The sequence below is a fragment of the Taudactylus pleione genome, unplaced genomic scaffold (genome assembly GCF_031769625.1).
Source record: "Taudactylus pleione unplaced genomic scaffold, aTauple2 ptg000129l, whole genome shotgun sequence".
Taxonomy (NCBI): domain Eukaryota; kingdom Metazoa; phylum Chordata; class Amphibia; order Anura; family Myobatrachidae; genus Taudactylus; species Taudactylus pleione.
Genome location: NW_028284531.1, coordinates 21,209,258 through 21,221,378, shown reverse-complemented (window position 1 = coordinate 21,221,378; position 12,121 = coordinate 21,209,258). Strand labels below are relative to the sequence as shown.

At 39.5% G+C, this 12,121-nt stretch overlaps 1 protein-coding gene across 1 annotated transcript; it reads left to right on the top strand.

Moving 5' to 3' along the window:
* The first annotated feature begins 3,216 nt into the window (after nucleotides 1–3,216).
* Nucleotides 3,217–11,920, top strand: LOC148523708 (ras-related and estrogen-regulated growth inhibitor-like protein A). Its single transcript, XM_088472953.1, has 4 exons — nucleotides 3,217–3,552; nucleotides 3,919–3,972; nucleotides 5,144–5,220; nucleotides 9,530–11,920. The coding sequence occupies exons 1-4, from the start codon at nucleotides 3,405–3,407 to the stop codon at nucleotides 9,956–9,958; spliced, it is 708 nt and encodes a 235-aa protein (XP_088329079.1). The 5' UTR covers nucleotides 3,217–3,404; the 3' UTR covers nucleotides 9,959–11,920.
* The last annotated feature ends 201 nt before the right edge of the window (nucleotides 11,921–12,121 follow it).

The following is a 12,121-nucleotide window of genomic DNA, read 5'->3' as shown; positions in this document are numbered from 1 at the left end:
ACAGGCTTTATACTAGTGGTCTGTGATCCATAGGAAGTTTCAGAACATGTGACCCAAATGGAATCAGGTTGAAATAATGAACAATCTAGGAATCCCACAACCCGACGACACCTGGGAAACAGATGATCACTTTAACACTCTATCCCCTGAATGAGAAGCATGCCAGCAAGCAGGATAGCTCCTCCAACGACCACAATGCAACTTTGGCAAAAGTAGTCTATCTTTATGTACTGATATAGTCACAGTCCTGACACAGGAGAAGTACTTACTTTTAAAATTCTCTTTTTCTCTCTTTATCATTCAATTCTATATTCCTGTTGGCTTCTCAGTCATTGACTTCTTTATATCATATCTGCAACCAGGGTCGGACTGGCCCACAGGGGTACAGGGGAAATCCCCGGTGGGCCCCACTGCCTAAGGGGATTTCCACCTTCTCTTCTAATTTCAGGTTTCAGACAGTGCACTTGAATTATACATTGTTAATCTATTACAGAGTCAGTTACCTGGTACAGCGGGAACATGGATAAATAGACCATGCACTGTAGTACCCATGTTGTCTGCAGGCTCATGTCCTCTATAATGGTTAGCCAAGCCTCTGTGGTGGCTGGCCACACCTATCTGGACGCTGGTGACACCCTTTCAGCATGAACCCCTACCAATGCCTTCCCCCGGTGGGCCCTTCATGCCCCAGTACGACAATGTCTGTAACGATGCTAGGATTATATTGTGTGCCAGGAGTGGGACTCAAAATGAGGTTGCTGGGGCAATCTAGGAGGTGTCCTTTCAGGGCTGGTGCCCGCATACAACTTCCACCATTGTTTCTGGTAGTTTTGCCACTTACTGCATACAAGTTAGGTTAATGGAAATATGAGTATAGAGTCATATCTCAGGAGTTTTCATTTATTTTTTTTCATCTGGGACCCAAAGTCTCATTGACCTCATGTTCTGAGACACCAAGCATCAGGCTGACAATATTTTGGACCAGGAGTGTCAGTGTGCAATTGCTCTTGTTTGTAGATCTTCCATTGCAGATGGCAATCTACAAAGAGAAAAGAGAGAAGGATCATTCATTAGGCAATCTACTGTACTAGTTAGTAATAATGAAGACACATGCCAGAGCAGCTGTCGTCTTTTGGAGGGGAATCTTCCCTGGCCATTTTTATCTCCAAAGTGTCCATTATCTGGACCTTTGTCTATATTTGTATTGATAAAACTCTTCCATTGACTCTCAAAAGATTTATTCTTGGACGTACTCTTGTTGTTGAAGCGTTTCTTGTGTGTTTTCCTGATACTTATGGTCCAGAACACAGAGTGCACACAAGTACAGGTGATGCAGAGTCCTACACATTTCAGTTGAATCTCTGCCTATCACTGAAGAGGAGTAACAAGGCGTTCTCACATAGGTGAGTGGGACACACCTGTGGGCTACGCAGAGCTTGGCTTCAGGGGCGTAGAGAGCCCTGCCGGGCCCAGGTGAAGAGGGGGCATGGCCTAATTGCGAGAGGCGTGGCCACGTCCCCTTGAAGAAAAAAAAAACACACTTTTGCAGCGCCGCTGGGGAGGGGGGCACTGTGAGCCCTTCAGCCCGGCGCAAAGCCAGGGGGGCGCAATCAGTGTGATCGCTCCCGCCCCACAGACATAGGAGACTGCTGTATGCTGGGCTGCTGTGAGGAAGGGAGAAGGGGCGGCGCCGGACCCGGGCCTCTCAGGAAGCCCGGGCCCAGGTAAATAGTACCCGCCCCCCCCTCTCAGTGCCCCTGCTTGGCGTAAGTGTAATTACCCCAGATTCCAGGAATATAATTTGCACCAAGTATAAGCTGGTACAAATTCTTCTTCTTCTTTTCCTTTATTTATATGGCGCCACAAGGGTTCTGCAGCGCCTTACAACGTACATAAACAAATGAGCAAACAAGAAAACAGCGACTTACAGTACAAAACAATGCAGGACAAGGCCGCAGTTTATAAACATTGCTGCAATAGGGATCATAACACTCAAAATGACGAGTAGCTAAGCATACGGATAGGGTCCAGATGTACTAAAACCATATATATATAAAACAATGTTCAGGCGGCACTCGGAGACTGAACATTGTTTGCAGATTAGATTGGGGGTGCTGTCCTCCTGGAGGGCACCGGAGCGAGCTGGGGCTATTTGCCCATTTACACCGAGTGAAGGAGTGCCAGAGTGCTGTAATATATATATATAGTGCCATTTATTGCTTTGTGTGTCTGCAGCTGTGTTTATTAACTTGTATAATTTTGTATTAGTAACTGATATATTAGCATCACATGTGTGTGGTATAATATGCATTAACTCAATTTCTATAAATGTTATTTGTAAAAATGTGATGTAAAAAATTATACATTAATAGATGTGTTATGATTTGATCACTTCACTGTTCCTTAGCAATAATGAGATACACTAAATTATTCTGGATATCTGTTGTCATCTGCATTTATGGGACCTCCATATACTATAAGTACCGTACCATGGTCACAGAACCCCTTCATAATGAATCATTCTATCCTTATAATTTACAGTAGGAGGTATTTTTTTAACATAATTATACAATAATGTAAGAACATTATGCAATTAGGTAAAATTTAGGGGCATATGTATCAAAGCTTGATGTGAGATAAAATTGTGAGATACTGTATATCACAAACCAATCAGCTTCTAACTTACATTTTGCAGGCTGTGTTTAAGAAATGATAGTTTGGAGCTGATTGGTTGGTGATATATATTTCACAATTTTATCTCACATCAAGCTTTGATAAATATGCCCCATTTGCAGATTATTTCCCCGTTTGCAATCACGTCTCTGCAGCAACGTGTCCCAACAGTGAGAGGACTGCTAGCCTCTAGCACCCTATTTTGTTTATGACAGGCTGTTAACTTGTTTCACATAGATCAGTTTACAGGCTCATAAAGCAATAACTACTAATTGATTGTGACTTTGTTCTCTGTGCAGATAAACTGTACTGTTCCTAAAATGATTGATCTCACTCTGACAGAGGCTTATCTAAAAATTACCCCTGGCTCTGGTCCAGCAGCTCATACAGGGCATGAATACAGTCTAGTGGGATGTACCAAAAAAACTGTACTTCAGGGTTCACCATCTCTTATACAATACAAATATATTTTCCCTGGTTTGTCTTGCTGGAAGTCGGTAACAGGCTAAACCTTCCCGCTATAAAGGGCCAAACTTGTTTCAAGTCTCTGGTTTCTCCTATTAGTCGCCCTCCACTCCTCTCCCGGTTTGTGATGCTGAATGGTACATTCCACTGAAATGCCTTTGCTGAGCCGGTGGCAGCATCAGGCAGGGGTTCATTCTGAGTGAGAGCGAGCTCGCTGGGGGCAGCAGCAGGTCCTGAAGGGCATTTACTGGGGCTCTGAGCTGCAAATGGTTCTAAAAATCCCTCTTCGGAGATCTGTCAGCCTGATCCCTGAACATCAGCTCCCTGTATCCCCAGCAGAAATGACTGGTCCCACTGCGCTGAAAATGGAAGCAAATATCTTAGTTCTCGGTGCAGACGGGGTCGGGAAATCAGGTGAGTGTCTGCATAAACAGGGTTGCAGAGTGATGCTCCGGAAAGGAGGATTGCAGTTTTGTTGCATTGCATAGGGCATACACAGAAAAATCATTTAATAATGTGTTTATAACATTTCGTTTTGTAACAGATTATTATTTTGATACAAAAGTAAAAGAAAAAAAAACGCTATTTTTCTACCATTGTTAAAAAAAAATGTAAAATGATGTTATTAGCAATAGCTAAAGCATAATTACCAATCACTGCTCTACATAACTCTTGCAAAATGGGTCCGGCAGGGACCAGGCATCATGATGTTACTACTGACTGTTGATATCCCAGTTTAGTTTCCCTTCCTTTGTAATCCTGTATTATGTTTATTTGCAGCATTAACTGTTCGCTTTTTAACCAGACGTTTCATTGGAGAATATGGAGAACTTGGTAAATATGTATATATATTTTAGATTGTAGCTGTCATACATGTGATATGTTTAGATTATGTATCATAAACATTGTCCTATTTTTACTTGCAAAACATTACATACTTAAGAACTGTAGATGTATTTTTCATGATACCAGTGGCAATTGGCTGTGGGTTGGGACATGTAAGTGGATGTATAACCCTTCCACTGCGTGAGGTCGCTGCAACTTAGTACAGTGCAATGTGTTGCCAATTTATACTATAGCTAATGGTCCCCAGGCAATTGCCCCTTAAGGTACATACTAAAAAGACTTATTTTATAAATTAGTATTTGCTTTGTGTGGCTTTTATGGTTTTCATGTCAAGTGATGTCTTCCTAAAGCATACAGTCTACATTTTTCTATGATAGCCAAGAAGTTTAATATAGTCTCTCTCTACACAGTATAGATCCATTAAAATGGCTTAAGGAAAAATATTCCAGATATTGGGGGGATTTGATTCTCTGTAATAGCCCCTAAGTGCTTTCAGGATGGTCTGAACACCATTAGTTTGTGGCCATCAACATAACCAAATTGCCCCTTGCAAGTCATGGATGTGCACTGGAAAACTAGCGATGTTGCGCTACCATAACTCCCTAGGATATGAGTAACCTAACATTGTAGCAAATTCAATTTCCCTATACAGAGCCAATTTTCGCTACACACAAATCTGGAAAAATTCATGTGTGACCCATGTGTTCTTTTTCTGTTTTTATACTAATATGAAGCAAAAGTTATTTTCTGAAAACCCATTGTGCTCACGTTACTTGTTTTCTATTTTACTGATGTCTGGGAAACATCAATAATATTATTACTGCAAAGTGCACTCGTTGTTCTCCCGTTTGATGATAATGTCATAATAAGACTATTTTTAGATGACGCAGCTCATCTGAAGTAAAGAAGCTGCCTAATTAACTTAGAAACTGTAGGATAACATAATTTGTCTGACTTTCGCTGTGGAATCCTACGTATAGGCTTAATGAAATAAAGCCAGGCTATTAAAATGAGCAGAAGCAGATGTGGTTGTGAGAATATTGATGCACTCAAGTTGTCTTGGACACACAAACAGGCGTTCATGTAAACCACACACCCGTACAGTATTAATTCCCATAGACTAAGCTGGGTTATGACTGTGATTGTATTTTCCTTGCAGAATCTATATATAGCCACAATGTCTCAGTCGATGGAAAGGAAGTCATCTTTAATATTTGGGACTTTCCATATTCAAAGGTGAGTTTTCTATATATTTATCTTGTACCTTTCCACAGTAAGGTGGTTTGAACACCATATGACAAAGATTGATGTTCTTCAATTCATCACATTTAGGGCAGCAACTGCAAATTCTTTTCTTCTCTATTATGTACCATTTATTTTCTGTAAATGTGTCAGGTTCTGGCACGGTGTGTTTTTATATTAATGAATATATTTAAAATGGGTACTTGAAAGGGGAACTTTTAATCAGAAATCACCAATATATTATCTGATAAAATGTCTTAATAAGGTTCACATTACCAAGTGTAGGAAGACTGTAAGTTAAGATGACAGCACTGAGAATGCCTGTGAGTATAATATGTGGCTAGGAGTGCTGTTGTGTTGCAGCTTCTGCTGGTACCTATACAATTTCTTATGCCTTTGCAGAAACAAAATCAGTATAAATCACAGGTTCTTAAACTCGGTCCTCAGGACCAGGCCCGGCGACAGGGGGGGACTAGGGGAAAACATGTACCGGGCCCCGAGCTTCCGACACAATCCTCCCCAGTAACAGAAACTGAAAGCTGAGCTGAGCTACCTAGACTACACCGAGGCCATCACTATGGCCCGGGATCTCAACAGTGAGTTTAGTAGTTTTACTAGCTTCTGCCCAGACAGTGCTGGGCTGTGAACTTTGAGTAGCGATGAGGCGGCCGCATGACATCACTGGTCACACCGCCCTAAGTGCTCACCTCCTTGTGTCGGGTGAATCTCCTCCACTGTCTTGTAGCTCTCCGCCAACAGCACTGTCCCCTCCAGGGGCCCTGGTCACAGTGGTTGATGCCATAGAGTTTGGATGTCTGATGAGTGTGCGGGCCAGCAGGGAGGTGGTGCAGGAGTTCCTCAGATGTGGCCACGATGAGCTGGGTCAATCAGGAGTCGGTGTGGGGGCATGGATTAGGACCAAGGTGATGATTGGCAACTAATAACATTGGAAAGGTGTCACCTGTCTCAAGGACAGTCCCTGTGTTTGTAGACTTGTTCCTGTGTTTCTGTAGTATCAACATAGTGATTGCTATACTGTATATGGGGTGTAATCCTCTCCTTATCCTCTGGCTATATAATGCTCAGAGAGTGGTTTTGCACTGCAGTGTGATTTGAGGGCACTTTGTGGCTTATCATTTGATTTGGGGCACAGTGAGGGATGGGGGTCCCCAAGATTTCTGTTGCCGGCCCTGCTCAGGACCCCAAACAGTGCATGTTTCCTTGTCTCTTCACAGAATCACAAGTGAGATATTAGCTCTACCTGTGGATCTTTTAAAGTGTGTCAGTGTGTAATGAATACACCTGCGCACCAGCTGGGTGACCTGCAAAACGTGAACTGTGTGGGGTCCTGAGGACCAAGTTTGAGAACCACTGGTATAAAATGGATTTAGAGTGTAGATTTCCACTGGGGAGTAATAGTGTTGTGAGAAATGTTGCCCATTCTTTTATTGTTCTGTAATACAAATAAAATGGGAATATTTTCTCAGAATGAATGCCGAGCTTTATTCCAAAAGTAATTATTTTGTTATTGATAGTAATTCTGATCTGGTCATTGCATAGGAAATATTTTGTGTGCCCTTGTAGATGTACATTAATCGAAGTGCTGAAGGACTACAAAACCCATCATTGTTATATCCCACAGGCCTGTGCCAAGTCCTGGTAGCCATCCAGGACTTACATAGGATATCATCCAAAATAAATGGCACATTCACAGCACTACATGAATAATAACATGTAAAAGGCCCTTTACCCACTGGTGTCAAAAATCTTACTTTTACTATTTTTTTTTATTTTTTATATTAGTTAACGCACGTACATGGTTATGATGATAGAACCTATTGGTCTGATATGTAGTTACTATGTCAACATTCAGAATGTCAACATATCTGGTCAGAATGTCGAAATGTAATGTCGATATTGACAAAATGTCAACATTACACATGTCTACATTATGAACATGTGAGTGTTAGTGTTAGGCTGCCGTTAGTGTAAAATGGTATTGTCGACATGCACAATGTCGACATTTTGAACATGCTGACATTATGTCAGTGTCAACATTTTAAATGTTGTGACCATGTCAGCATACCGAATGTTGACATTCTATTCACTGACATGGTATACCTCATGCATTGGTCCTATAGCCTCACACCCACTTGGTCCTGAAGTTGGAAAAGTTTGCTATGTGTCATCGTGAGGGCATTCTCTATTTTTTAATTAACTCCAACCATACATTTTGAGCTGTGAGTTGCATGTAGATCGCATTACATTCAGCAAGGAATACAATAGTAAAATCTGATATATTTTCACTATATTAATATAAAATTCTTTCCAAACCACTCTAGCCCGCAAATTTATACTTGTGGCCTAAACTTAGTTAGCAGTCTCATTTTTCCATTTTATTTAATTCTACGTTTGATGAAAATACATCATAACAGTTGTGGGATATCTGTTGGCAAGTGTTATGGAATTCAGCTAAATTCCCATAGAACATGATACATACATGAAAGTACCATTGTTTAGCCAAACTCATCTAGTAAGAAAACAGTAATACAAACTGACACATGGCCTAGACCACAGTTTTCTTTAATGAGTTACCTTCATACATTTAACTTTACATTTACTTTTCAAGCAGCATTGAAAATGTCAAAGTTTCTTGAAATGCCTCTTTGTTTGGTCGCTCAACATAGAAAGATACACAGGAATATTATTAATCAGCTTGAGGTATTCAGAGACTGAGCAGCCATCTGAATGGGATAACAAGTCCTGCATTGAGACGGCTGTACCAGTGTTTGATCTAATACAGAATGTGAAGTAAGATAAGGAGAATTATTACCACCTGCTGGACTCCATGCAAAGTATCTTATCAGCATGTTACAGTGTTTTGAAAACCGTTTTAAAGTATTTTCCATTTTGATCCATGATGCCCCAGCTCACTCACTGTGCAAGATGCATTAAACGGAAAATGTATAGTTAGCTAGTAAATGAAAAGTTCTCTCATTGGATAAATAATGTACAATTGAATATGTAGGTTAATGGTTATAATGTCTGCTCTTTTAGTTATTGGACACCATTATCTGGCATTTTATTATCTTATTTTTCTAATATTGGGTATTTTAATTCTGCACTTAAATATACTGAAAGGGTGCATTCAATCCATTTAAAGGAAAAAAAAATTTAGGATATATTTTCCCCTAGGAATGTTCCCCACCATCCAGCACTAACAAGCCACATAGTACAGCCACGCACTTTCATGAGGACTGGTCTGCTCTAGTAGCCATGTACTGTCTCTAGCCTTTCAATATTTGTATGTGTCTGCCGAAATCCATCTGCTGAGTCAGCTGTGCAGATCATTAAAGTGATGATGGTAATTGCGTACCACTTTTTGCTACTTTAAGCAGGGACAGAGCATGCCTAGGTGAGAAATAGCCACTGTTGGATCTCATTTAAAAATGTCAATGCAGGAATGTAAAAGTGATCAATGTTTCTTTATACATCTAACATTAATCCTGTAATCTCGTGTTTGCTGATTTTGTGGTTGTCATGTTGAGGTCTCTTATGTTGAGCAGTACTTGTGCTGTATATATAGAGAGAAATAACATTTCTGTGATAGTGGGTGATAAGCATAACTGAAATAAACAGGCATATAGGACATGAGTCAATAAAACCACGCAGGATTCTAATCATGTGCTTTTGGTTTTATCAGTTGTTTATCAGACATGATAGTCTATGTTATGGAGAGAGATGAACAATCCCACCTCTATTCATGTTACAAATAAGGTCTTGGCAATACCCCCACTGCTTAGGCTTTTTCACAAAACATTAACACAGGCCTTACTGAATTGTGCAATTTTGTGCTGAATATTTGTATATTTGCAGTTTACACCTTACTCCCAGATCAGTACTATAGAAAGTGGTTATGTCATTTCCCGGCATTCTAATGGGTTCACAAGCTTTGCAAGATTCCTCACTGTAGATAGAGGATCTCTGACGTTGCCCAAGATTTTACATATATCCAATGATACTTCTGGTTTAAAAGCTCGATAAATTTTCACTAATTTAAAAAATACTTGTTAAACAGTAAAAATGGTGAAATATCACCCAGGGACTGCAGCAGAGTTGAACGTGTGCCCATTTGGGGAGAGCATCTTCCGTATAGTTGCCATTCTGCTGCTTATTAAACAATATCCTGGTGTATTTAAAATCTGTCATAAGTTCTGTGCTACAGCAATGTGGTCTGCAAGTAATTCACTTGACAAATTCTGTCTGTGATAATTACCAATTAATTAGTCTTATTTCGTTGTAGGAGCCAACTGAAGAGAGCTGTGCGGAGGAGGAGAAACGTATCCAGTGGGCTGATGGATTTGTCCTTGTCTACAGCATTTGTGATAGAGCCAGTTTCAACATGATCTGTCAGACAATCCAGCTTATCAAAGCTTCCAAAGACTGTTTAGGGCCAGAGAAACTGCCCATTGTAATTGTGGGTAACAAGCGAGATCTGCATCACCTACGAACCGTGTCCAGCGAAGAAGGGAGGCTCTTGGCCCTATCAATGGACTGCGACTTCTACGAAGTTTCAGCAGCTGAGGCCTATCACGGCGTCCTCATGGTTTTTCATGGATTAGTAGACAAAATTAAAGAGTCCAAGCTGGTAACAAAGAAGGGGACAGGAATAAGAGGCATTGTAAAGAGTATGTCAGCAGTGTTCGCCAGGAGAAGAACAGACTCTCTATAATACCTGAAATATTTGCCAAACAATGGCACATGACATCTGGGATGTTTGCACCTATATTATTTTTGTATGGACTGTGGATTTTATTACGGAATATTCATTTGAAACATCCCTACAGGAAAACCAGGAAAGATTAACCTGCAAGAATGTTGAAAAAAGGGAGAACCCTTTTTATTTTATTACTGTGCAGCCCACAGTTTATCTAGAACAGTCCTGTTGAGCATTGCTCTTTCCTGTGTAGGTTAAATGTTTTAAAGTTGTCGGAAAAATGGTAAAAATGAGAGGAAGCATTAGAAAAAAAATCACTGCTTGCCTCTGTAAAAACAAAGCTATGGAAAGACTTCTGTGTGATGAGCATTACCACAAACTTATGAAGATCTAAAGAGTTATCAGCTTTCATCTACTCATTATCTCTAATCAGGCCTGTTCTCTCATGTTGCTGTCTGCCTTGTTTTGTATTCTGTCATGTACCTTGGCTCCATCATTATATACATCAACACATAATGAAAGGAACAAATATAAGAAATTGGATATTGCTTGATAAGATGATTAGACACATATTATTATTATTTTTGACTCGTTTACGTGTTTGTGTTTTCACAGCAATGTTCCTTGTGTGCACTGGGAAGAATGTACTTTTATGAGGGTAAGGAATGTGTGTAGAAGACATTCCATGCTGTGACAATCCAGAAGCACCTCATGGCTAATTTCTAAAATCACAATAAACAGATGTCTGTATTGTTTGCAGTTCAGCCATAAAGTGAACTAGTTCATTCCAATGTTCTGGAATGCAGAGTGCAGAGATCTCATGCTCTACCAGTTTGGGCTCTTGGACACCAGGTTTTGGCATGTACCCATGATCCATTGCTGCTGCTAAACGTAACCTACGAGAAGAGTGACTAAAATTCTAAGAGGGATTATTGATCCATATATAAAGCAGTTCACCAATGAAAACCATTATTATCATAGTTTATTTATATAGCCCCACGATTTTACGCATCTGTACAGAAGTTACCATTAACATCAGTCCCTGCCCCATTTGCGCTTAGAATCTCAATTCCCTAACATACAAGCACACACACACACACACTAGGGTTAAGTTTCTCAGAATCCAATTACACTGAAAGTGTGGGCATAAACTGGAGCCCTGGGAAAAAACCAATGCAAACATTTGGGAGAACATGCAAACTCCTCACAGACGAGACCCTGGATTGGTGCTCTGAGGAAGAAATGTTAACCACTATGTTACCGTGCTGGGCTTGATTAAAATTGAATGTAAATGTGTACTTCCACATCTGTATTTTCAGTTGCAGGCATCTTCAGATACCTCGGCAAATACAGGCAATTAGTGCCACCAAAGAGCATTTTGTGCCCTGCAGTTTTGTGCTTCATATGAAATACCAATGAGGGGCATATACAATGGCCCACTGTTTATAAAAACTACTATAATGTCATGTGCTTCCTGAGTGCATAAATATTTCTTCTATAATGATGTGTATTTCAATGTACATTTTATATATACTGTATATGTAAGAAGCACAGCTAACCTACTCTCCCATGGTATTAGTACGATGATAAATATGATACAATTCTGGTGTAAAATGATTGCTCCATATTGAACAAAGAATACAATGCATGTAAATTGTTATGTTTTCAATAATAAAATGGAAAATTAATTCTTCTGCTTTCAATGTCTTATGTCGGTACAAAGGACTAGTTGGTATTTCCTCTGCAACAAGTGATTTTATGTTGTGCTAGTGTGCCCGACAATCTAATGTACTACTAATGTCCTTGCAATGTAATATGTAAATTGGTTTCTGTAATTGTAACATACATAATGTGTAAATATATATATTATTGTATATTTGTATAGGCCTTAATACCTTACCATCACATGCGTAAACTGTTAAATAAAAATATATATGTAAATAGCAAACTAAAATATACTTGAAATGGTTTGTGTAATATGTGCAATATACAAATAAAATATTCTTAATTAATATGCATATGTGTGTCGTTATCTATATGATTTGTAATGTCTTTGTAATGTCCTTATTTATAAAAGTGGTACGTTATTATGCATTCTTAGTAAGTAAGTATTATTATTGTTGTTGTTTTTTTTTATTGTTTTGCTTTGAGATTAAGGATAATTCTACTTAAAAAATA

What these genes read in the sequence shown, in the direction of transcription:
- LOC148523708 (XM_088472953.1), top strand. Translation starts at nt 3,405, where the DNA reads ATGGTTCTAAAAATCCCTCTTCGGAGATCTGTCAGCCTGATCCCTGAA. An exon ending in AGACGGGGTCGGGAAATCAG is followed by an intron (nt 3,553 to 3,918) that starts GTGAGTGTCTGC and finishes GTTTATTTGCAG; the next exon opens with CATTAACTGTTCGCTTTTTA. An exon ending in TGGAGAATATGGAGAACTTG is followed by an intron (nt 3,973 to 5,143) that starts GTAAATATGTAT and finishes TTTTCCTTGCAG; the next exon opens with AATCTATATATAGCCACAAT.